The sequence below is a fragment of the Saimiri boliviensis genome, chromosome 6 (genome assembly GCF_048565385.1).
Source record: "Saimiri boliviensis isolate mSaiBol1 chromosome 6, mSaiBol1.pri, whole genome shotgun sequence".
Classification (NCBI taxonomy): Eukaryota; Metazoa; Chordata; class Mammalia; order Primates; family Cebidae; genus Saimiri; species Saimiri boliviensis.
The window spans coordinates 12,352,821-12,379,233 of record NC_133454.1 but is presented as its reverse complement, the minus strand read 5'-3'; the positions used below and the strand labels follow the sequence as shown (position 1 = coordinate 12,379,233).

General features: G+C 35.0%; 1 protein-coding gene across 3 annotated transcripts in view; it reads right to left on the bottom strand.

Annotated features, from left to right (window-relative positions):
- The window catches only part of NOX4 (NADPH oxidase 4), a 152,569-nt gene that overhangs the window by 65,980 nt on the left and 60,176 nt on the right, over positions 1-26,413 (bottom strand). For all 3 annotated transcript variants that reach the window (XM_074400356.1, XM_003935083.4, XM_010345653.3), the window contains 4 exons: positions 25,232-25,312; positions 5,568-5,784; positions 3,479-3,643; positions 3,281-3,343 (listed from right to left, as the gene is read on the bottom strand). In XM_074400356.1, coding sequence (XP_074256457.1) covers positions 3,281-3,343; positions 3,479-3,643; positions 5,568-5,784; positions 25,232-25,312 — 526 coding nt within the window. The remainder of the gene's footprint in view (positions 1-3,280; positions 3,344-3,478; positions 3,644-5,567; positions 5,785-25,231; positions 25,313-26,413) is intronic.

Below are 26,413 nucleotides of genomic sequence, written 5' to 3'. Positions count from 1 at the left end.
ATTTTGTTAACCAATATTGACAATATCAAGGGTGCCCCCCCAGGTAAGTATCACCAGCACTGTTTTGCAGATGATCACACTGAGCCTTAGCAGGGTTGAGAGATGTACTCACAGACACAGCAGTAACAACTGACGGAGATGAAAACGAATTCTAATGTTTTTGCCCTTTGTGTGAACAGTTACTACTATTTCATGTCACACATAATTTGGTTTTTCTTTCTCAGCCATCTCCTATCCCCAGTTCCTTTTCTTCTGTCTGTTACCTACATTCCCTTCTCTCCTTTTTTCTTTTCTTCCCATCTGTGCCCCAAACTGGCTACAGAGCTATCACATCTGTTACCATAATCACCTTTTAAGAAGCAGGCCAGGTCACAGAAGGCACTTACTTAAAAGCCCTTCCAGCTCTACACATCACTTCTTTGTATTTTCCCTTTGCTTTGTGAAAAGGGCCTAGGCCTGTGGAAAGAAATTAGATCTAGAAGCCTCTCTTCACTATGAATACAGGTGAAAAATTCTTTGACACACTGTTTTAAGAAAGCCAAAAAGGTTTTCATGATAGAGTATATACTAAAAAGTAAAGTATCCTCTATGGTTTTGATAAATACATAAGGGTTCTTTATACTATTCTTTCTACTTTTGTGTACAATGAAAAATAGTTTTAAAAAGCAACAAAAAAATCCTTTCTTCTCTGTACTTGGGATTTAGCAACTGATTTATTTTCTTATTCCATATTCTCTATTTAATGCTGAAGAAATAATTTTCAAAATTAAGTTGCCAACACAAGGGAAAGTTAAATTCTGAAGTAAATCTCTTATGATCCCAGGATTAGGCCAAACTTCTTAAACTCTTTAAGTAAGGACAAACTTGTGTATTTTCTGCCTTTTCAATTATTCCCTTCTATATTTGTGTTACCAATTTTATATATATGGGATATACAGATGCAGACAGATGGCAACATGTCTTACTATCAGAAGTAAAACATAATTCAGCTGAAAGCCCAAACCTGAACATGTGTTAGTAAGGCATATTACCCAAGCCTCCTAGAACAAAGGTGATCCTATTAAACCACCTTGTAAGGCAGGCATATCCTACAGGAAGGATGGACATGATACGGCTGTTTGGTTTCTGAAGAGAGCTGTGTCCTAAAGACACTAAGATCTCAATTTTATATTCCATGCAGGCAACTAAATTTTCTCTATGCCTCCTGATAACGTATTTATCCTCTTACTCCAGCTAGCCACAGTGCAGCCCCAGATGAAATGGGGTCTGGACTCATCTATCATTATTATTGGAGAAACAATTATCAATTAATTCAGTCCTCATGGTAGATCAGTTTTGCTACCTTTCTTGATACAATTGAATGTTGCTCATTATGTCACTGGAGGTCAGATTTCTTCCTAATCATTAATAAACAAGTTTACTACACACAGAATGCAAAACTTGAAGCAAATGAAGCAGAAATCATTTTTTTTTCTTTTTAAGAAATGCTATCGAATGAATGGCTTCTGGTTTGATTTGACACTTCCCTTCTGTCTCTTTGGTCCTTTAAATATGGAACTTTCTGGTCCAGCTGTCTGCACAAGCATATATTTCTCAAGGGGTAAACTCTGAAAATCAAAGTTATAATAATTGCTACCATGTATTTGCATGTACCTGACATTTTCTTGTTCCAGGAGGTCTTCTACATGCCTTAGTTTATAATGGTTCACTTAAATCTACAAAAAATACCTATAAATAGGTAGTGTTTTTATCTCGATATTATACTGAGGAACCAAATTTACAAAGAACTGAAGCAATTTGCCCAAGGTTTCAGAATATTCACTTGAATATCAGAATTTTCAACTTGAATAATACACCCAATTTGAAAATGATTCCCATTCACGGTACAACCCTACTTTCAAATCTCAGCCCTTTGTCATTAGTTATTTTTTCACCTTTCCCCCCACCCCAATTTGTTTTTCTCAAGCATACATGTAAACCTGTGGTCTCAGTTCTCAAATGTCTTTCTTAAAAATTGAATAAAGTCCAAATCTCCATCATCAATGAGAATATCAAATAAATTACAGTACTTTTCCACTGTGGAATATTACACAGTCATTAACATGAATGAGGCACATATAGTAATATGGGAAGATGTCCATCATATGTTGTTGAAAGAAGCCCATTACAAAACAATATGATCCAGTAAACAAATGTTAGACACTCATATATGCAGAAGCAGATGGGAAGATATCTAGAAAAATATGTCAAATTTCAGAGTAAAGGACTGGGAAGTGGGGAAAAAAATAATTTTAAGTTTCTATTTTATTTTATATCTGTGAATTGTCTAAATTTTTAAAATGAGCTCATGTTATTTTGATAATAATATTAAACAATATGCTGATTAGCTAATCATATTTGATGCTGTCCATTACTTAGCTAGATGCCCTCCCATGCCATTATTTACTCCAGTTGATTTTTCTAATTTTACTTCCCATTCTGTCTCCCATTACACTAGATTTTACCTTTTCTAAACACTGCATTTTTTAATGCTTCCACCCCAAATCAGAGTATCTATATTTTGCCTAAATTCAATCACTAAAGAAAATTGTGTAAATATCAGATTTTCCATATAAAAGGAGAAGAGTAAATATCCACAAAATTTTTATATATATAAATTTATATATATAAATTTTATATATATATATATATATATTATATATATATATATATATATATAATTTATATATATATTTCTTTTTTGGACAAGGTCTTACTGTCTTGCCCAGGCTGGAGAGCAGTGATGTGATCAAGGCTCAATGAAACCTCAAACACTGGTGTTCAAGGAATCCTCCTCCTTCAGCCTTCCTAGTAGCTGGGACTACAGGTGTGTACCACCACACCTGACTCTTTTTTTTTTTAATTTACTGTAGAAAAGGGGTCCCCTTATATTGTTCAGGCTGATCTTGGAATCCTGGGCTCAAGCGGTCTTCCTGCCTTGACTTCCCAGAGTGCTGGAATTAATAGGCATGAGTCACGGTGCTTGGCCTACATTTTGAATCAACAAGTTTAATACATTTTAATTCACTATTTCCTGAATTGTAAGGTGTCAAAAAATAATACTAAAGAATAATTACAAAGTTCTTGAACAGATAACTATTTTCCTTGTAAAAGGATGATTACTTAAACATCAGGAATACTATGATAGCCTTGAATACCTTTTAGAATGAGATAGGACACAAAAAAGAAAAAGATGCATAGCACCCTACCAATGTGAAAAATCAAGAGATATGTTTCTTACCATTGTGAGGGTAAATGGATGATTTTCTAATGCAGATACACTGGGGCAATGTAGAATAATATACTAAAAAGCAACAAACAGATAAGTTTTAAATGACCAATTTAGAATTTCAACTATTTCAATGATGCGATGTTTGCTAAATTCCAAAAATTACATAAGGATAAAGGCTATTTAAAAAGTTGCTGACCACTGACTCACCTGGCCAGGTCTTGCTTTAAAATTTTCTTTGACCATTCGGATTTCCATGACATCTGAGGGATGACTTATGACGGAAATGATGGTGACTGGCTTATTGCTCCGGATATACCTGTAAAGTCTTTCAGCACAGTACAGGCACAAAGGTCCAGAAATCCAAAGCCAAGTCTAAGATAAATTTTTGAAAATAAACTTCAAGAAACACTCATATTGTAGAAATCTACACCCTTCCCAATTGCTTATTGCTTACACTATGGTAATAATATGTTAATTTGTATTTTAAATCAGAAAACATAAAAAAAGAATAACAAATAATAGATGTTCACTATCATTCAAATAAACAAAAGTATAAAACAAAATGGAAGTAATATCAAAACCCTACCCTCAAACTCACGCTCTGGGTGTAACTACCATAAAAAATAAGTATATATTCTTTTATACACCTTTTTATGCCTACAGATATATAATGTATATAGACAATATATTTAATAAAAGAAGAAAGGAAAGTTAACAATGTCAGATAAATCTGGGGATAATTTCAGAAATAAAGCATGAGTCTCATGTTTATTAGAAAAGAAAATCCTAGATTTTTAATGTATATAATATATATGCATAATATACACACATATACACATGTTAAATATATATCGTGCATATTTTTAAAAATGCAACATGCTAGGCATGTTGTTTACCACTTACTTTTATATAAGAAGAACAGAAAATAATATTTAAAAATGGGAAACCATGAAAATTTTGAATATGTGTTACATGGTTAGCCCTGATCCCAGAATAAGTACAAACTATGGAAAGTGCAGAAGCCTATGTGGCTAACCCTTCTCCTAAAATTACACACTTTCTCTCACATCCCTTTGAGGCCTCCAACTAAAACTTTTTAATGGCCACCTTTTTAAGCTTCACTTTAATTGTTTCAAATCTTCCTTATTTCATGCAGACAGATCATGCCTCTTCTGCATATAATAACATGTGGCCCCACACTGTGTTATGAGTAGCATTGCCCGACAAGCTCTGCAGTGTAGCAGCCTCAACCTTTGAGACAGTCACTTACCCTTTGAGTATCAGGTCCCACATGAGCAAAACGGGAGTCCCCATACCTGCCTTGTCTAATACTTGTGAATATTATGTGAAACTCAAAGTTCAGAAAATTATAGAGTCTAATAGGGATCTAGAGGATTTTTATTAATAATATAATAAACACAAGACTAGTACACTATTCCAAAGTCATCCATAAATTCATCCTAGCTTTTGACTTCTCTGTCTTCTCTTCCTTAGTGAGACATTTGACATCATTATTTCCTATTTCCACCTTTTATAGATGAAGAATAAAAGGTATAATTTGCCTGGGGGCAGTTCCCACAGACACAGAGGAAGATCAGGGCCCTTATTGAACCAATTGCTGAAAACTTATGAAAGTTGTCCAGGAGCAAGCATATTAGTCAAACACCTGGGTTTGCATGCTTCTCCTGCCACTTACTAGTTTGGAGACTTTGATCAAGGTAAGCACAATTTCTTTATTAGACAATTGAGGATAATATTAATTACTTGTGAATACTGCAAAAACCATTCTGTATGCCTAATACATGTTCTGTATTAGGCATACAGGATATTTGAGCACAATGCCTAGCAGATAATATTAAGCATTCAGTAAATGGATTTTGCTATTTACTATTTAAAATATTATACATAATATTATAATACAGTAAAATAATAATTAGTAGTAGTAGTGGTAGGTTTTTTTTTTACTACTACTTTTATTATTCAACCAGCTTTTCTCAACTAATGGGAAAATGTTTGTCCTCTCTTGGCTACAAGCACCAATGCTGCCAACAAGGTCATATGCAAAGGTCATATGGTCAGTTAAGTAGAAATCTTATCTATCCTCTAATATCATAGATCTTTTGCCTTCAACTGTCAGGTACCTGTAACAGAATAATAGGTACTAACTCACTGTTGGAACATCTTGAAATATCCTACTATGCATAAATCTATAGCTTGAAAAGCACATTTATATGCGATGCTGATCAATCACATGGAAACAAATTTTGTAGAGATCAAAACACAAAATTAATCTGACCTGTGGAAAATTAGCTTGGAATCTGGGCTCTTCCACACAAATCTTCACAAATGTGTTCTGAGCGAACTCTTCTGATTTTGAAAATCCTTCAGGGAAAGGTTCATGAAAATGTTCTGAGAAATACTCTGGTAAGGAAATATTCTGAGAGCTGGTTCGGTTAAGATTGATGCAGCCGGGAGGGTGGGTATCTAAATTAGTTTGATACTTCAGCAGTCCTCTAAAATTAAATTTAAAACAACAAAAAACAGAAATGAAAAGATACTGAGATCAGGATGTACAGGAAAAAAAATTTTTTTTTTGCTACCTTTACACAGCATTTATCTAAAAAGTGTTCCTTATGTATTATATTTAGGAGAATTTGAAAAATCTTTATAATTTTAAGAAGTTCTTAACTATAGGACTAACACAAAAATTTTGGCCCTCCAAACAAATGCTACAAATATGTGGTAGAGAAGAATACGTGCAATCTCTTCCAGGTATTATTGAATTTGACGGTTTTTACTTCAAGACTATTAGGCATTCATACAATCACGTGCAAGTTTTCACTTCAATAAACAGTGTAATGATGAATATTTTGCTTGATCTCCAAACATCAGGGAAAAATACAGGGATCATATTTAATTTGGCCAAGACTAGATAAAACAAGTCTTGCTTGTTTGCAGAGAAATGTCATGCTGGAGAGGATGTGGAGAAATAGGAACACTTTTACACTGTTGGTGGGAATGTAAATTAATTCAACCATTGTGGAAGACAGTGTGGCGATTCCTCAAGGACCTAAAAATAGAAATCCCATTTGACCCAGCAATCCCATTACTGGGTATATATCCAAAGGATTATAAATCATTCTACTACAAGGACACGTGCACACGAATGTTCATTGCAGCACTGTTTACAATAGCAAAGACCTGGAACCAACCCAAATGCCCAACGATGATAGACTGGATAGGGAAAATGTGGTACATATACACCATGGAATATTATGCAGCCATCAAAAACGATGAGTTCACGTCCTTTATAGGGACATGGATGAACCTGGAAACCATCATTCTCAGCAAACTGACACAAGAGCAGAAAATCAAACACCGTATATTCTCGCTCATAGGCGGGTGTTGAACAATGAGAACACATGGACACAGGGAGGGGAGCACTACACACTGGGGTCTGTTGGGGGGAAATGGGGGAGGGGCGGGGGGTGGGGAGGTGGGAAGAGATAGCATGGGGAGAAATGACAGATACAGGTGAGGGGACGGAAGGCAGCAAAGCACACTGCCATGTGTGTACCTATGCAACAATCTTGCATGTTCATCACATGTACCCCAAAACCTAAAATGCAATAAAAAAAAAAAGAAAAAAAAAAAAAAAAAAAAAGAAATAACTGGAAGTGGAAGTTTGTCTCTCTTGCGGTCTGAAAACAATGTATATACAGCAATCGGTCCCTAAATCTGTTTACTTTTCGATTTTTCCATAGACAGAATCACATAAAAATTTCAAAATAATAAATCAGGCAGGAGAGCCCAAACTATAAAAATCTCATTCTGATTGTTTCTCACTTTGTGAAAAACCAAGACAAACCATTCAACTGTCTTGTGTTCTGCCTTTCTTAAAAGAAGTGGTTAACATCTACCTCGTAGGGATAATCCATAAAATGACAGATTGCACAGAGCAGCAACAAGATCACTGCTGCATAAGCAAAGACTGCATGACAAAGCAAGATTTGGAAATGCTTTAAACATTTTGCAGTGTATTTTATCATTTTAAAGAATCCTAAGGAAAAATTTATTTCCAAGATTATCTGTTCTTCGTTGGCTTACAGTATGTTATTTTTAAATAATCCTTCATGCTCCCAAGTACTTGATTTTAGTAACTTAAAAAGATATATTTTAAGTATGTCACAGCTATGATGCTTTTACAAAAATAATATTTTTACACAAAAACTGAATAATAATACTAACAGATCCATACATGAAGGTTAGGAAAGCAATGGTCAAATCAGCGTCTGGTGGTATTCACCATCTCGTCCTGATCACTTGGCTTTCTTCCCTCTTTGCTTAGGCTCACTTCCTTTTTATAATTTTATTTTCTTCCTTAAAACTATTCATCATGAAGTCATTAGGGAGCATTCAGTACATGTCAGGGGCATGCATTATATGACATCGTAGTGGATCACACGCACACATTTTTTAAGCCATACAGTATATATGGCGTACGTATGAGATAAATTTATATATATATATATATATAATACAAATATGAGTGAACTAATCATTTATAAGTTTCTGGTTACACAATACAATTGCTGGGATATTATACCTGGACAGCCCATGAATTTGATTCAACTTTCTTTACATTAATAATTTACCCAATGTTTTGTTTGTATTGGCCATCCGAAGAATAGTGGCTGATAGGTAAGTAGGTTAAAAAAAAAAAAAAAACCCAGGCATTTATTCTACTGGCCAAAAGTTGAACAGACACCAGCTTCTTGCACTTAGCACTACCTCCAGTGATGCTTCAGAATTCAACAGAGTTGAATCTGGTTCCTCCAGAAACTCATGAGCTCATTTGGAAGATAGCTTCAGAAAAGCTGAACATAAGTCAGACTACATATAGTAACTGGAGTAGAGTGCTTTAATAATAGCTTAGTAATACATGGAAAACACCAGGGCTAGTACAGAGAAATTTATATACACTTTACATTATCCTCACAAAAACTGCATGAACTAGGAATTATTATTCCCATTTTAAAAATTTAAAAAGTATTATAAAAGATAGAATAATACCCCAGGGTCACACAGCTGATAGGTAGCAGAGCCAAGATTTGAATTCAGATCTGATTCAAATTCTGTGCTATTCACCTCTCATGATATATTATATTAGTTCACTGAATCCTCACACATAACTCTGAGAAAGTTAAGGAAGGGGGAAGATTAATGCTTACTAAGAAAGCATCACTTCAGAAATTTTTAGAACATTTATTTCTCATTTAAACTTCAAAACAAAATAATCATAAAAGGTAAGTATCTTTATTTTATTACACAGACGAGAAACAGAAGGCTTTTATTTAGTTAAGAGATTAAGTATAGTCAAAGCATGGAGTTCAGAAACCTGCCTATCTCACTCCATGCCCCTATGCCATGCAAAGCAAATCAGATGGTTAAAGAGGCAGATGTTGTAAAAGGGGTTCAAAATAAACAGAAGTCAGATTGTGTGTGTGTGTGTGTATTGGAATGGAGCTGCTTATAATTTAGGGTCCCAACAACAGACAAATAAATGTTGCTAATCCCTTCTCCTGTCATAACAACATACAAGTGGACGTAACTCTCCCATGCTCTAGGTCCTTAGAAAAGTGAATGATATTACTGTACAGTAAAGTGCTTCAGGCCAGCCCAATCAAACAGTGTTGCTGCTCTTGACACATAAAGTGGAATGTATTATTCTAAAATTCCTTTTAATTTTGAGAGCTTTGTGTCATTTTAAGCTACACTCAAGCTAAATAACATAGGCTATCTCTGTCTTAAAACTCCATTAAAATTGTCCTTACTTTGTCTTTTTTCTTTTTTTTTTACTTCCAGATTTCAAACTTTATTTCAAGACTATAACAAAAACAATAAGGTATATGAATAAAAAACACAAAAAACCAACAATAGCTCAGATTACTTTGTCTTAGGTATAATTGTCACCAAAGAAATATGGATAAGATCTAAAGACAGACAATGATAAAAACAAAATCATTTATCAAAAAAACTCAAGTATGAAATCCCACATCATTTGGCTATAATTAGATGGTGAAGGTACTGAAAAACGACTGGAAGGCAGGTTTTTAACTCCGTATTGAAAGGCCATATACTGGGCATGCCAGACAGTTGCTTGTTACTTCTATGGTCATTTTCATAAACTTTGTAAAAGACTTGTATGGTAAAGATCAGTGACCTCAGATTTGGAGTACGTAAGTATCTCCCAACACAACAATGTCAGTCAGTGGCAAAGCTGGGATTGAAAGCCCAGTTAATCCAATTCCAACATCCATACTCCTTCCCCTGTACCAGGCCTATCCCCCTTGCAGAATATCCATGCCGTTGTATGGACAATCTTTAAATCGAAGACCAATGTATATATTGAGCAAAATTTGATGGCTTTATATGGCTATGGACTTAGAAAAGGAAGGAGTATATTTTACCAAACAAATAATTGTATGTGTTATTTTTCAAGCTCAAGTGAATACAATAACTTACTTTTTCATTGTATGAGTAAAGAATAAGAGCGCTCATTTCTTTAGTACTAGTGCAGAATTTCTTAGCATTCTTATACATGAGGGCCATTAAAACAATCTTTTTCTAAGAAATTTCGAATAGAAATGTAAACTAGATATTATGGATATTTGAACTGATAGAAAAAATCTGATATTATCTCTCTAATCTGTTTACTTCACTGTGGCCACATTTATTAAAATTTGAGGCACACGTTCTACATGATTTTTATGGTATTTAAAATTCCTGGTACCTTTATTTATTTTAGCAGATATAACATGCATGCCTTTCTTTAAAGTAGAATGCAATCCTCTCAAATATAACAGAACCCACTCGAGCTAACGCAAAGCTCCGTGTCTATTTGCCAAACAATCCTGACCCTGCTCTTGCTCCACACCACCACTGTGATGTAACTCCTTTAGACTTATTATTTTATTAATTTTTGAACCTTATTAGTTTCAATATTATGGCCATTGCCTTCAAAGATGTGCACAACCTATAACAGCACTGTCCAATAGAACCTTCTGTGATATTGGAAATGATGTAAGTCTCTGATGTCCAACACAGCAACTGTTAGAGAAATGTGGCTAGTGAGAAATTGAATTGAAATGTAGCTAGTACAGGTGAAGAACTCAATTCTTTTTTTTTTTTTTTAGAAATGGGGTTTACATGTTGTCAGGCTGGTCTTGAACTCCTAACCATGTGATCCTCCTGCCTCAGCTTCCCAAAGTGCTGGGATTACAGGCATGAGCCACTGTGCCTGGCCTAAGAACTGAATTCTTAATACTACTTCACTTTAATTTAAATTGAATGCCCACAGCACTGATATAATGGGTCAAAGTAGACATAAAAGCAAAAACAACAATTAAAAAGGGCAAAATGATTAATGCCATATAAACATGTGATAACCTCTTGAGAGTGCAGATGGGTAATGAACTTTGATTATAAAAGTCTAGAGTGACTTCATAGAGAGGAAGGCAGCTGAGCATGTAGAGATTCCAGTGGTTAGAGAACAGGAGAATGGCGTTCCAGTATGCGGAAGTAAGATGTACAAAGGTACTTGGTTTATACCTGAATTAGTAGCAGACATCATGACTTATGCATTTATCCCTTATACATTCATACTCCCTGCCAAACTTCAGCATCTCTCTAATATGGTTTTTGCATATAATGGATCTCTAATGCATTTCTAGAAAATTGACTTTAAATGTAAACAATAATCACATAATTTCTTTTAATATAGCAAGTGTATGTAGGAATCAAAAACAGAGCATTCTCCTATGCATTGTTGTAGCTTTCATAAATAAATGGCAAACAATTCTAAAGCAAGAAACAAGGAGGGAAAAAGACATTAGCGAATGGTAAACAGAGAGCCTTGCCAAATTAAGATAATGACATGGTGAGGGATGAGGAAAGGAGGTGCACAGACTATGCGGAAATATAAGTGCTTATTATTAATGTTTTAAGTTGCATTGTCTGTGTTCCAAATACAAATTTTGAAGTATCTGTAGAATGTCTAGTGTTCTCCTCTCATGAGAAATAAAGAATTTAACTGGGTATCAAAATTGGTTTTGCACTCATAAGGATCTTAACATGTGCTATCACCATCCAACCAGTTTCAAAGTTATATGTTTCTTTTTTTCTAACCTTGTTTCCCTCAAGAGGCATTATAGTTATTCTATCTATAGTTATCGTATTTGGGTTTTTCGTTTGTTTGTTTCTTTGTTTTTAATACCTGGTTGTGACAAAGTCATATAAAATAATACAATACATTAAATAAATCCTACTGAGTAACAACATTCAAATCATAACATGATTTTATGACAAAAGATAATTATAAAGTGTCACAGCTGACAAAAGGACTATCACAGAATTATCCCCACTTTAATTTCATGTTTAAAATATCCCACAAATGCACTTTTATATATTTTTTATACGCAAAAGTGTATAAAAAGTGTTGCTGGAAAAAGTAGCAAAGGAGAAAGAACTAACAGAATCCCTACATCAATTTGTTATGAGTAACACATAAACAAGGAACAACAAACTGCGGAAGGCCACAGGAGGCCTGTGAGGAGGAAGGCCACTCCATGCCTCATGTTCCGGTGCAGGGTGACCTCAGCTCTGTTACCATAAACATTGTGCTCAAGGACGTAAACCCCTTCGTAGCACTATGATGCAGCCAGACTTGTAGGCTCCTTGTAAGGCTCATGTTCTATCCTCTGTCCATAGACCATAAACTAAAGATAACCACATGTGCTTGTTTTGTGAAACTCCCAAACTGCCACTGTCATCAATCCTTAAGATGACACACCAGTTCCAGCTCACTGATTCACTTCTGGCTCACTGATTCACTCCACCATCACTCCACCCCTACCCTGTAGATCAAACTGATTGTAATGAATAAACAGTGTGGGTGATCAAAGCTTAGGGCATTCACTGCCTCCAGTAATAAAGTGATGGCCCCTTGGTCCCACTGTCTCTCTTAATCTGTCTTTTTCTCATTCCTTTGTCACCACAAAACTCGGAGTACCCACAGGTGATGTATGACTGGCTCCCTAAATTCTGGCACCCAATGTGTGGGGTTCACGGATTCCCTACAGAGTGTCACTTATGTGACCTTTATATTTGTGGTATTTTAATCTATTTTTAAGGAGGAGAAAAAAAATTTGTCCTTTAAGAACCTACTTTTTTCCTAATATTCTATAACATGATTTTTTTTCTTCATGGTAAAAATATAACTTGATTCTGACTGCCATTTTTATTTTGCTTTAAGCACAAAGAAAAAGAATTGAATTCAAAAAGTAAAACCAAATCATTTATTTTAAAATTCATTGCAGCTCTCTAACTTCGTGGAATCCACTAGAATGTACACTTCGTAAAGTCAGGGGTTTATCCTACTCCACTGCTATTTTTCTATTGCCTAAAACAGTGCTTATTACTTATAATAAGTGCTCAATAAATATTCATTAAGTTAGTGACCAGAAGTGTATAAAGAACTTTTGTTGTGATTGTTGTTAAAACATGTGACTAGGAAGTCACCTGGTTTTAACAGACATTTGAACTCATTTTCTACCTTCAAAAAGGAAGTCTATGTTTTAGGAAATGGCATGTAGTAAAATAAATCATGTGTATTCACATTTGCAGGAAGGTAGCATTAAATCTGTCTGCAACTTACATCAGCTCTCTTCACCAGTGGGTACCTCCAAGTCTAGCCTGAGATCTCAGTCCTGCCCTGACACGTAGTCACTCCTAACCTACACAGACGGTTATCAGGAAAGTCAAGTCTACTTGACTTGACTTTAAATGTTAGGTACATTTAGAAGTAGAGTGCTGGCCAGGCATGGTGGCTCATGCCTATATTCCCAGTGTGCCTCTAAAGATCCAGGGCACCCAGCAATCCCATTACTGGGTATATATCCAAAGGATTATAAATCATTCTACTACAAGGACATGTGCACACGAATGTTCATTGCAGCACTGTTTACAATAGCAAAGACCTGGAACCAACCCAAATGCCCAACGATGATAGACTGGATAGGGAAAATGTGGTACATATATACCGTGGAATATTACGCAGCCATCAAAAACGATGAGTTCACGTCCTTTGTAGGGACATGGATGAACCTGGAAACCATCATTCTCAGCAAACTGACGCAAGAGCAGAAAATCAAACACCGTATATTCTCACTCATAGGTGGGTGTTGAACAATGAGAACACATGGACACAGGGAGGGGAGCACTACACACTGGGGTCTGTTGGGGGGAAATGGGGGAGGGGCTAGGGGGTGGGGAGGTAGGAAGAGATAGCATGGGGAGAAAAGACAGATACAGGTGAGGGGACGGAAGGCAGCAAACCACACTGCCAAGTGTGTACCTATGCAACAATCTTGCATGTTCATCACATGTACCTCAAAACCTAAAATGCAATAATAAAAAAAAAAAGATCCAGGGCACCTAAAGAAATCCTGAGCATCTGGGTACCACATGTACTATCCTACCACAGCTTTTACTCCCACCCCTATTTTGTTTACTTGGCCTAACAAAGTTCTTGCCTCTGCATTCTTTCCTGGCTCTTGCCTCTCATAGCTAAGAGTACTGCCATCTGCAGCTTAACCACAGCAGGGATTGTGTCTAACTTTGACTGGTGGAGTTGTCCAAGCTTACAAGTTAGAGATACCATGATGTGTTTGTAATCTGTGCAGGTACATTGGACCATGCTCTTTAGAAAGACCCTGCCATTGGTTTACTGCACTGTTCTCATCATCTCCAAAAGCTTAATAATTTTTCATCAAGGAATCCCACATTTCATTTTGTAGTGGGTCCTTCAAATTAAGTAGCTGATTCTTCCAGTCTCTGTGCAGCTGACTGATGTACAGTCCAGGGTCTTAAGGGCTTAGGATCAACACTTACAACTTCCTTGAATACCTGAAGTAAAATAAGTCATTTCCCTAAGTTTCCTTAACTGAAAAAGAGAAATAGTATCTGTTCCTCTCCACTTCATGGATATATAAAGGAAAGAGCTTGGACTCCTTGCAAAGAAAAAAAAAACGTAAGCACCCATTACTTCTTAGTCTTTCCTCAGCTTTCATGCTTCACTAAAATGACAGTGGAGGATAAAATAATTATTTCATGTTTCAGAAAAATAGTACTGTACTGAAAATGTTTCTTAAAATACAGTCCTTTTTCCTTCTCCTTTCCTCCAGCTTTATCACCTTGTTATTCCAGCTATAAATACTTGCTAGTATAAAAAAGGTCCCTGGAGGGAAATTGAAATAAAAAATTATATGAAAAAGTATTTGGTCTGAAGTCTAACATGTCTATCTCCAAAATTAGGGAAAATGTAACTTGTAGTTTGGAAGTTTAAAAATCCATTAATATGGCCGGGCGCGGTGGCTCAAGCCTGTAATCCCAGCACTTTGGGAGGCCGAGGCGGGTGGATCACGAGGTCGAGAGATCGAGACCATCCTGGTCAACATGGTGAAACCCCCTCTCTACTAAAAAAAAAAAAAATACAAAAAATTAGCTGGGCATGGTGGCGCGTGCCTGTAATCCCAGCTACTCAGGAGGCTGAGGCAGGAGAATTGCCTGAACCCAGGAGGCGGAGGTTGCGGTGAGCCGAGATTGAGCCATTGCACTCCAGCCTGGGTAACACGAGCGAAACTCCGTCTCAAAAAAAAAAAAAAAAATCCATTAATATATACAACTTATAGCATAAATGACTTCATGTACATGAAAATACTCTGCATATACTATATCTATGTATATGGGCAGACATATATACATACAAACTAAAGAACTATAATGCATCTTTATGGGAGAAAATACCACGTGACCTCAATCCCTACCACCAACTGGCTTACAGCATAAAATACCAGCAAATGTGAATAAACAATAAGATCTTATCCATAATTACTATAGAGAAATACTACTTTTTACATAAAATTTTAAAATCCTATGGAAAAAAACTTGAAGTTGACAAACAAAACTGAAGGCTGCCAATCAAAATTGGAAGTTTGGAAACAAAATATATAAAGACATAAAAAAATATATATATCATATATATAAGATATATGATATATGATATATATATAAAAGATATATGATATATTTTATATATATATATATATATATATATATATATATATATATACATACATACATATATATGAGACAGAGTTTTGCTCTTGTTGCCCAGGCTGGAGTGCAATGGCATGATCTTGGCTTACGGCAACCTCTGCCTCCTGGGTTCAAGTGATTTTCCTTCCTCAGACTCCCAAGTACCTGGCATTACAGGCATGCAGCACCATGCCTGGTTAATTCTGTATTTTTAGTAGAGATGGCGTTTCTCCATGTTGGTCAGGTTGGTCTCAAATTCCCCACCTCAGGTGAACTGCCCACCTTGGCCTCCCAAAATGCTGGGATTACAGGCATGAGCCACCACACCTGGCCAAAAAATCCTTATATCTTAAAGATCATAGTTTTATAGGACATTGTATTTATTAACATATCAAACATATGTAAATATTATGGAGGAGAAAATTTGGATTCCACCTAAGAGAGATTTAATTACTCAATATTTTTCACCCCGTATATTTAAGTGAAAAATTGAAGAACCATGAGTGAAATAAAACTAATCAGGAGAGCTGGGACTGAGCATGCTGGCTCTTGCTTGTAAACTCAGCACTGGGGAGGCTGAGGTGGGAGGATTACTTGACGCCCGAATTTTAAGACCAGAATTTTGAGAAAGACCATGTCTCAAAAAAAAAAAAAAAAAGAGAGAGAGAGAGAGAGACATGGATTTTTTTCTTTCAGAATTTTTAGCCACAGAGATATGCAAAGACCCCCAACAAAAATGTGCCAGTCTATAATAAAACCAAAATAGTCAAGACTTAAAAGCTAATACCTCTGGCATGAGAATCAATATACTAGCTGCCATAATAACTAATTACCTAGATAATACTAAATATAAATGATAGTTACAAAATGACAGTCCAAGTTACAGTTAAACGAATTTAGTGATTATCCTTTATTATCCATAATACTTTGATATTTGAAGAAAACTGGAAGAGCCTAAAAGGAAAACACATTCCTAGCTTAAATTAATTAATGCAATTCAGCTCCATCCAACAAATACTGAGTGAGTGACATGTGAACAGGATTGCCTGCTTAAAGATGGGTAATAAACACTCCTATACCTCAAAAACACTATAGTTTTCCTAGGATGTGGTGCAATGTACTATTTTCTTTTTCTCTTTCACGTTGGAACTCACAGATATATGATGGGGTTAGAGAGACGAGACCACAGTGTTGCCCTGTCACAATGAAAAGCAACACCAGGAAGAACTCAGCCAGAGTCCACGGAGGGAGCATTTAGACCTGGTCCTAGCCAAAAAGGAACTGCCCATTCCAGTGTGTGTATAGCATCAATTTTATATATAATAGCTAACATTTCTCTTCTAATAGGTCCGTGAAATCTAATTATTTTTCTTTATTTCACAAATCAGGAAGCTCTATAGAAAACTGATTTGTCCAAGTCTACATTAGTGATCTTCTAGCAATCAATCCTGTTTCTTCACTATTATAATCCAGGACATTTCACTATATTTAAAGTCAAAACACCAAAATGTGTGAGATAGCAAAACTATGGTAATTCATAAATTGCATGCTTACTTGCGTTTGTTTATGTATTTACTTTGGAATTTCATTATCAAATTTATTCTTCATATTTGAATAATAACTTGATGGGTAATCTAATATTTACAGAAAAATCATAGCAAAATTCTAAAAGGTACGGGTTTTTGAAATCTGTGGACTTAACAGATTTTTCTATCTGATGAATAATGTGTTTTCCCCATTGCTTTCTTTGCTATGTTTTCACTTAATCTTTTTATAAAGATACACTGGCAGTAATACTGACAAGAATATCTCTTCCAGAACATTTTTATCAGCTTATTAGAAAGTTATTATATTATTATGTACCTTAACAAGATCAAACATTTTAGGAAACATTTATAAGGCAACGCCATAAAGAAGTCATTTTCTTCTCACTCCATTTTCTGGGAGCTAGATTTCACCTTCAAAACCTTGAACTTTATGTAACCTGAATCAAAACTGAACTTCTTATTCAAAACAGGCAAACATATATGTATATATATTCACCAACATACATTGATATATAGAAAAGTATATCCTAGAGTTTTACATGATATAAATATTTTTTATTCATAAGCAAGAATACTTTCTAAATGATGAATAAATAATAATTGAAGAAAAAGGTAGAAATTAAATTCTGGGGTCAGACTTCATGAGCTCAATCTTAGTTTTTTCAGGTATTAGCTGTGTGGCTTTGGACAGTTACTTAATTTAATCTTTGTGCTTCAATTATTCATCTATAAAATAGAAATGATAGAAAAATTTATTGTACTGTGCATATGTGTATGTGCATGTGTGTGTGTGTGTGTGTGTGTGTGTGTGTGTGCTTGTGTGTGCATGTGTCAAGTGCTAAGAATAGTCCCTGTCACATATTCAACATTATCTAACACTAGGGAATTATTATGGATAGTATCATTATTATCCTCTAAAATGATAATGCAATTGTCAAATTGCTCATTATATTTGTCAAGTTCTCTTTCCAACAGTCTTCATGGGAGAAAAAAGTCACCAGAGTAGCTTTTATGTTTCCCCCAATCCAGTGTTTTTAACTTTAAATAAAACTTAGTTAAGCTATATAAAAATGTGTCAATGTGATATTAGATCTTACAGCTCTTTGTTTAAAATCTTGCTTTAAAAACTTCAGTTTCATATTTTTATAAACCTTTTTGACCACAAAAATTTTAGGGTATCTAATGGAAGCTGAGAAACCTTCTTTTAATCAAAACTTACATGTGTCTCAAAATTAAACATATACATAAATATACAGATATGTATGTATGTATTTCAGGAACTAATGGATCCCTCAATCCATTCAATGATTCCTAGGGATTATGGAGCCATGTTAAAAACACCTATTCTACGGAAGGAGAAGTGGAATTTTGTGATAGAAATAATGGACACCAAACTGATAATGAGTATGCCAGACTCATTAAAAACTAGGCATCTAGGAAGTATTAGAACAAGTCACCTGTATCAGTGACAGAGAGTTTATAAAAGATTTTAATCACTGTCGTGAACATCCAAATCCTCAGCCTTCTAATGACCAGGGTAGTGGACATCTAATTACAATCTCTAAAGTGAGACAAAGCTAGGCAAATCTACAGTGTGTATTATTTGAAGGTTATGGTTCTCAAATACACATGCAGGGACCCTATTGAAGGTTAAAACTCCTTTTATGGCTCTAGTTAAAAGTCTACATTAAAGCAGTATATTAGCCTCTCCTAAAGCTTCCCCCACCACCTGCCTAGGAATAGGTAGAATACCTATATGACCTGGTTTTTCTATAGCCACTGCTGAATTATCAATAGCATCCCCATTCATTCTCAAAAATGCCTGGTTTGAACAATAAATTACATACTTACTGCAAATGTACAGGCAAGAAATGGTAAACTAAAAGGAATGCAGAGGAAAGTAAGCTTTTTCTCCCTCGGTGACGGAATAGAATTTTTTAACATACAACTGTGGGCCTTCCATTCAAAATGCAATTTGATTTTCTATTTCTTTTTCTTTTTTTTTTTTTTTTTGAGATGTTGTCTCACTCTGTCACCCAGGCTGGAGTGCAGTGGTGTGATCTTGGCTCACTGCAACCTCCACCTCCCAGGTCCAAGTGACTCTCCTGCCTCAGCCTCCCGAGTAGCTGGGATTACACGCGCCTGCTACTATGCCCAGCTAATTTTTATACTTTTAGTAGAGATGAAATTTCGCCATGTTGGCCAAGCTGATCTTGAACTCCTGACCTCAGGTGATCCACCTGCCTCAGCCTCCCAAAGTGCTGGGATTAGAGGTGTGAGCCACCGCACCTGGCCAAAATGCAGTTTGGTTTTCTAAGAGGAGCAAGTGCCTCCCACCAGTAGCGAGATAACCAAGCCTTTCCTTCTGCCCCATCAGTGTGGGTGAAGAGACACTTCTGTGAAACTGCCTTTTAAAAGAGAAGATACCTGGAAATCAATAATTCTTAACACTTCACTATATTGCATAAATATCTCTATTCCCTAACAGCATATCCTTAATGTCCTCCTCCTAAGGCCTGAGGCTATAATAGAGGGGGAGATATTTTCCAGTCAGCACAGTAAGCCGATTCCCACAATATCCGTCTAACCCTGGTTAACGTATTCAGTCTAAACCCCTATGATGTTCCCTGTTAAACTACCTGCTTATGACATTGCCTGGGTTCATTAATGTCACTGTTGACAAAGCCCGCCCACGGTGTTCCCCTGGCATAAAGAATAAATGTTTTTAAAAACATGCACATAAGAATATTCCTCATAGATTTCCTAAAAAAAATGATTCAAGTGGAATATAAACCATGCCGTATGTTTAACTATTGCTAACAAATAGTACCAAAAGGCAAAGAGGTCTATTTAGAAGAATAATTCAGATATCATTCACATAGTAGAAATGGTCTGAGAAGTGCAGCAGAGCTAGCACAAAAAGTTATTTGCACTACTAATGTGCTGTCATTGCCTTCCAAACATCTGAGGAGGACTTTCCCCTCTATCGCTCCCAGAATTATCACATTATAGTCTCTCTCTCTCACTTAAATAAACACATAAAATACAATCACCACCTATGCAGCACTATCCAAGCTAAAGTCAGTGGGAGTGTTGACCACAGTAAGATTGCAGAAGCCAAGGTGCCAAATCTCATTTACAAAGCATTCCCTCCACATTTCTTTGAAAGGAGTTGGGTTAGGCTGTTAAGCAGAGGCTCTGTGACATTCATAATTTATTTTCCCTCCCAATATCCTTTTTATCAGCAAGTGAGAATAGCAGTATGCATCTCCTTCTAATGGGTTTTTTTTTTTGTTTTTTTTTGTTTTGTTTTGTTTTGTTTTGTTTTTTTGTTTGTTTTTTTTTTGAGACGGAGTTTCGCTCTTGTTGCCCAGGCTGGAATGCAATGGCACGATCTCGGCTCACCGCAACCTCCGCCTCCTGGGTTCAGGCAATTCTCCTGCCTCTGCCTCCTGAGTAGCTCGGATTACAGGCATGTGCCAGCATGCCCAGCTACTTTTTTGTATTTTTAGTAGAGACGGGGTTTCACCATGTTGACCAGGATGGTCTCGATTTCTTGACCTCATGATCCACCCGCCTCGGCCTCCCAAAGTGCTGGGATTACAGGTTTGAGCCACCGCGCCCGGCCCTAATGGGTTTTTTAAAAGAAAATGAAGAAAGAAATATCCAGCTCTATACATGTTTGGAAAGAGGAAATGGTTTGGTTTGGTTTGGTTTTCACGAGGTGTCTTAGGAATTGGGTATCTTTAATGCAGCACACCAACAGCAACCTCCTAAAACGGTATACTAAAAGTTAAAAGCAAAAATTCCTCAGTAGGAAGGCTTGTTTTACAAAGATAAACCTTTATTGCTAAAAATCAAGACAATATTAGAGACCTTAGAATGTTACAATAATTGTTGCCATATCAAGGAATATTCTTTGGAGGTGCTAAGCAGTTCTCACTATATGTTCATCAAATTACTTTGTAGATAAGAAAATCTGGGATCTGGGTTTTTTCAAAAGGATTGTATCTTTATTAAAAAAAAGAAAAAAAGAAAAAAAAAAAACCCTGATTTTTCAAACAGTTAAATGTGGAGTTTCCTTCGTACAAAGCTATTAATATTGGTAAGAGCATATATTTTTTTGCTAACATTTATTATGTCTATATTCTGCCTACTTTGCTGCATTACCTTATTTAAACCCAAGACAACTCTATGATGTAAGTGATTTTATTAATCCCACTTGATGGATAACAAAAAGAAAGGTCAAATTATCTGCCGAGCTTGCACAGGTATTAAGTGATGTATCTTTTAACCACTATGCTATAATAACGTCTTGGAGAAGAAAATTAATGTATTTTAAAGATGCATTTTAACACTAAAAAGAACATCTGAATTGAGTGTTCATGAAATGTTATCATTTTAGGGTGGCATGCAACAGATTTATTTATAAATAATAAAGAGAATTGCTAAAATAGACAATAAGAATGAAAACCAGGTTAAGCCAAGGACACAGTTAATCATGACGCCAAAAAAATGGGGTCCTAAATAATAGTGATTGTAATATTTGTAACAAAGAAAGTGAGACTTTCACTCTGCCAATATCAGATCACATATGCTAACAACACTTAGTTTGGTTTACAGTTTTAAAATGGATACAGAGAAGTGTTGCCAGATGGGGGCCAGCATAATTTAGTGGTTAAGAATGTGAGTTCCGGCACCTGATACTTGGGTTTGAACTGGAAATTTACTTACTAGCCATGACCCTCGCAACTTATCTTATTTCTTACTGCTCCTATACTCTCAGCTGAACATTGAGAATAATAATAATAATAATAATAATAATAATAAATGTGCAGGGTTGTTAGGAGGATTTAATGAGAGCAAATGTTAGTAAAAGAAAAGCATTCAATTAATATTAATTGTTAGTAATTCAAAGAAATGGATGAATAAAATTTAGAAAAGTGGGGGACTCAATTCCCATGGCCCCCAGAATCACAGACTTTTAAAGAACTAGACAGAAATTACAGTAAAATAATTTTAGCCAAAAAAACAAAGAACATTGTGAGAATTAGAACTTCCCCTAAGACAGAATGAACATCTTCAAAATTAGGCATTGACTTAGTACATATATTGTAGAGAAGCTTAAAAGAGGTTTCTTCAAGATATCTTTTAAGATTCCTTTAAAATGTAAGATTCTATGAAAAAAAAATGACCTTAGACAATCATATGAAGCAACTTCTCTTACTGTAAAAGAAAAACCAGTCAACAATGTCTAATCACCTTGTCCTTGAAGCCTAACATTTTCTAAAATTTCCAGCTCACATTGATCCTTCAATTCTCTGAATTGTTAGCATTCATGTAAATAAAACACAGATGTTTACATATTAAAAATATGCAGTTTTATAATATGTCTAGCTTTTCCAATTGATTTTTCAAAATTCCAAATCAGTAATCAGTGCTGGAAGACTAGAGATCATGCAATATATTGCTCTTCTTTACCTTATGGTACTTAGCACACTGTTAGACAGAGAAGTTAATGCTAAGCAAATTGTGATTTTCCGTTCAGATTTAAAGCACACTGTTGAACAGAAATTTCAATATAAATCCAATAAATTTACTTGGAACAACTGTACTTTACTTGCATAATCAAAAGCTGAAGAAGAAAGTTATCTAGGCATTTCAGAAGTAAAGATACCTCTGTTTCCAACATTTGCACAAATAAATAGACTTAATTATAAGCCAATCCTTTGTCAATACAGTGTATTGTTTTTATTTTCACAAAATTGTAAAATGATCAGTAGTAACATTTCTCATTCCAGAATCATATCTATGTTGCTTTTTTAAAAATTAAATTTCTTGAAAAACATGTCCACTGTAGAATCCTTATTGTATTACGTATGGGTTGCATCATGTTTCAGAATTAGAATAACTGCTTTCTTCATTTCTATCTATAATAAAAACCTATTAATTTAAATTAATAATTGATGGATTATATATAATTCATCCTATAGATGCCTATTATTTCTCTGCATAAATTAAAATCACTTTGTCTCTTTAATTGTGACAAAGTGTCTCTTTAACTTTGACCCCTTTCCTATGAAAGTAAAATCAAAATTTAAATATCATTCCTTTTACTTCAAAAAATGTAGAGAAAAGAAATCTCAATGTAATCTTCCTCTTTAAAAGATGTCTGTTTGAATTGCTGATTCTTTAAAAAAAACTGACCCTATTTTGATTTATGAAGAAACAGTTTTTTTTCAGAGTTTTAATTTCGTACAACATAAAGGCAAAAGAATATATAATTAATTATACTAATAAATGACTGCATTTTTCTTTTCTATATCTACCTGATACAGATAGATACACAGATGGATAACAAATCACAATTTCAAGTAAGTCAAGATAAAGGCATTTAAACAAATATTAAGTTCAAATTCTAAGAAGTACAGAACTCTCCAAAAAAAATACAGCCTTGTAGTAAAAACTTAGTATTTTCTGAATCACAACGCCTAGGTTTCCATCTGGGATCCATCAGTTAAGTAAACTTCAACAAGCTTACTTAATCTTTCTAAACATCAGTGTTTCCTCCTCTGAAAGAGGTTTCACAATGTTACTTATTCTCATAAAATTCTGAGCATTTGATAACATAAAGTATCTAAAGCATTTTGAATTTATACTTAGCGTATAGTAAGCATTACGTAACTATTTCAAATTACTGTTGTTATCATTAGTAGTATCTGGTTATTCATAGTCCACTTAAGGATCATAGCCAAGCCATTGAAAGAGCAGAATATAAAGCAGACTCTTCTCTACCGAGGGCTTTCTTAGTGCCCCGAGGCTTCACAGAATGAAATATAATGTGTGGCTATGTTTCCAATGCTCTACCACTACGAGTTCTAGAACCATGGTACTGAACAAAGCTAACCAGGGCATACGGGATAAACCCATTTGATACTGCTGTCTTAACCAGCAGTCTCCAAAATCAGAGTGGAAAAAAAAGTAAAGCAACATTTTGAACATGCACCTTGAAATAAATACACGATCTATGCAAACGACCCACTGTAGTAATAAATTACATTAAAAAACGTTCTGAAGAAAGAACTAAACAAAGATCTGAACCTTTCTTCAAACCATTTCTCTGGAAATACTTCAGGTTAAGAAAAATAGGGAATGTCACCTTTGTCAACAGCAACATTGTTTATTATTGGTGAGATGCACCTGGACCAAAAGGACTGTGATGGAACTATACAATCATTTTGGGACTCACAGACCTCAGCCTCCTTGTGTACAGTGAGTTCTTGTTCCCAAGGGCATCCCTTGACGGGACATATGCTGTTCCCAGGATACAGGTTCCTAGGGAGTATGAATGAGCCTTACCCAATGCAAGGTGGTCCATGCCTACACACATGGTTTCCTCATCTTAAAACAGAATTGCAACAGGAAGGAGGGAAGTAAATCTTTCCTGAGCACTTATAGGGACTCCTACTGAACAAGCACCTGATATTATCCTGTTGACATTCTGTGTTTCCTGCCCTGTATCCTGCGAAACCAAGTAAACCTGCTGCCAGACCTATTATGTCATGCAAGTGTGAATGTCATTACTGCTGGTGGCCATACAGACACAGGCATATACAAAAATATATTATGTTCTTCATCTATATTCATGTACTGTTTTAAGCACCATGCTTTCGAGTATACTGCTTTGGTACACATACTTTCAGAATACTTTAAGTATACTGTTTGTAATAAGCTTAGGATACGGTCTTTTTTCACTTCGTGACTTTTTTTTTCCTTTGGTGATTTTAACAGATCATTCTCTTCGGTCATTTTAAATCTCTGCCTCTCTCTGCAAGTATTACTTCCTATAGAACTTTCAAAATGGAAAACCGGAAATTCCATTGTTAAAAATCTTGCCTTAACAGGACAGTTTCAGGAAATACAAATACTAAAATATCTTCCTGATGTTCTTCATTCCGAAAATTTTTCCTCTAGAAGATATTAGGATATATCCATAGAAGCTTTAGAAACTAAAAGGTTGTGGGAGAGGTAACTCTAAGGTTTAAATTTAATATACTTTATATTAGCTTCATTAAAACATGCTATGCTAAAAATAGAACTATTTCTTCCATTCTTGACACTATCCTGAACAGCAGAGAAATGATTTATTCCACTCTTGACACTTTTACCACTTCCTGTGAAATCTCCTATAGAGTTGTCTTTCATTACCCCATTTTGGGGCAAAAATGGTTTTAAATACATTTATTTTAAAACTTACCCTGAAACATGCAACATCAGCAGCATGTAGAAGACAAAGAAGAGGTTATGAGTATACCAGAAGATATCATAGTTAGAAACTCTGCAAAAACAAATAAATTCATTTTAATGCTACTTTACATTCATTCTATCTTGCTAACAATATCAAAAACATCATGTATCATTTCAAACATATCTCACAATTTTAGAAAGCTAGCATATGAATACATCTGATGTTTATCTATTAATACCAAAGTATTAACACACCACATAGAGAGAACTGACAAAAATTATGTATAAGACTTTATCACATGGAAATAATTAAGTTTATTTTCAAGTTATTATGATATAAAGCTAAGAAGCAGACAGTAGTCTGCTAACATGTACCTTGGCTCTTATTTTATCAATATTCTCAATTTTCAGATAATTTCCAAAAATAAACAATGTTCCTCTTTCAATACATATTTTGAGAGTAGTTGAAGGAAGACATAAAAAGGGAAAAATTAAAATAAATGATAACCAAAGTATTATATTTTTCCCTGGACAGTGTAACAAGAATGATACCTTGATGTTATTGCTCTAGGGGAAGACAAATACTTTGAAAAGAGAAGGAATGAGAAGCATAATCTACAGAATGTTTGAGAGAAGTAAAACATTAACAGTTATTTTCTTTCATATGTCTAGAGTGGATTTTATATATTAGAATCTTGGAGGTAGAGGGCAGATGCTTACAAAAGCTTCCTATATGGTTCTGATACTTCCCCTAGACTCTTAGAGAAACCTTTATTTAAGCAGCAGGAAACTGCTTTACATTTTCTCCACTCACAGTATTTGCTATCATAAACAATATCACGTCCGTCCCTTATAATATATATAAAATTCTGATCCTTTTTTTAATCAAAACTATTAGAAGTTGAATTGCAAGATTAAGGGATACACATTTGTAATGCTTTTAATACACACTGCCCGTTGCCCTCTAAAAATATATTTATTAATTACAAACCCAACCATAGAGTAGGAGTGTCTATTTCCCAAAACTCAGACCAAATATTATGTTTTCATTATTTTTTATAAGTAGGATGGGGTATTATTCCATATGTGTATTATTCACTTTGAATTCTTCGGTGACCTTTCTGTTCATAATCATTACCCATTTCTATGGAGTATTTTAAATTAATATGTGTAATTTATCTAGACCTACATT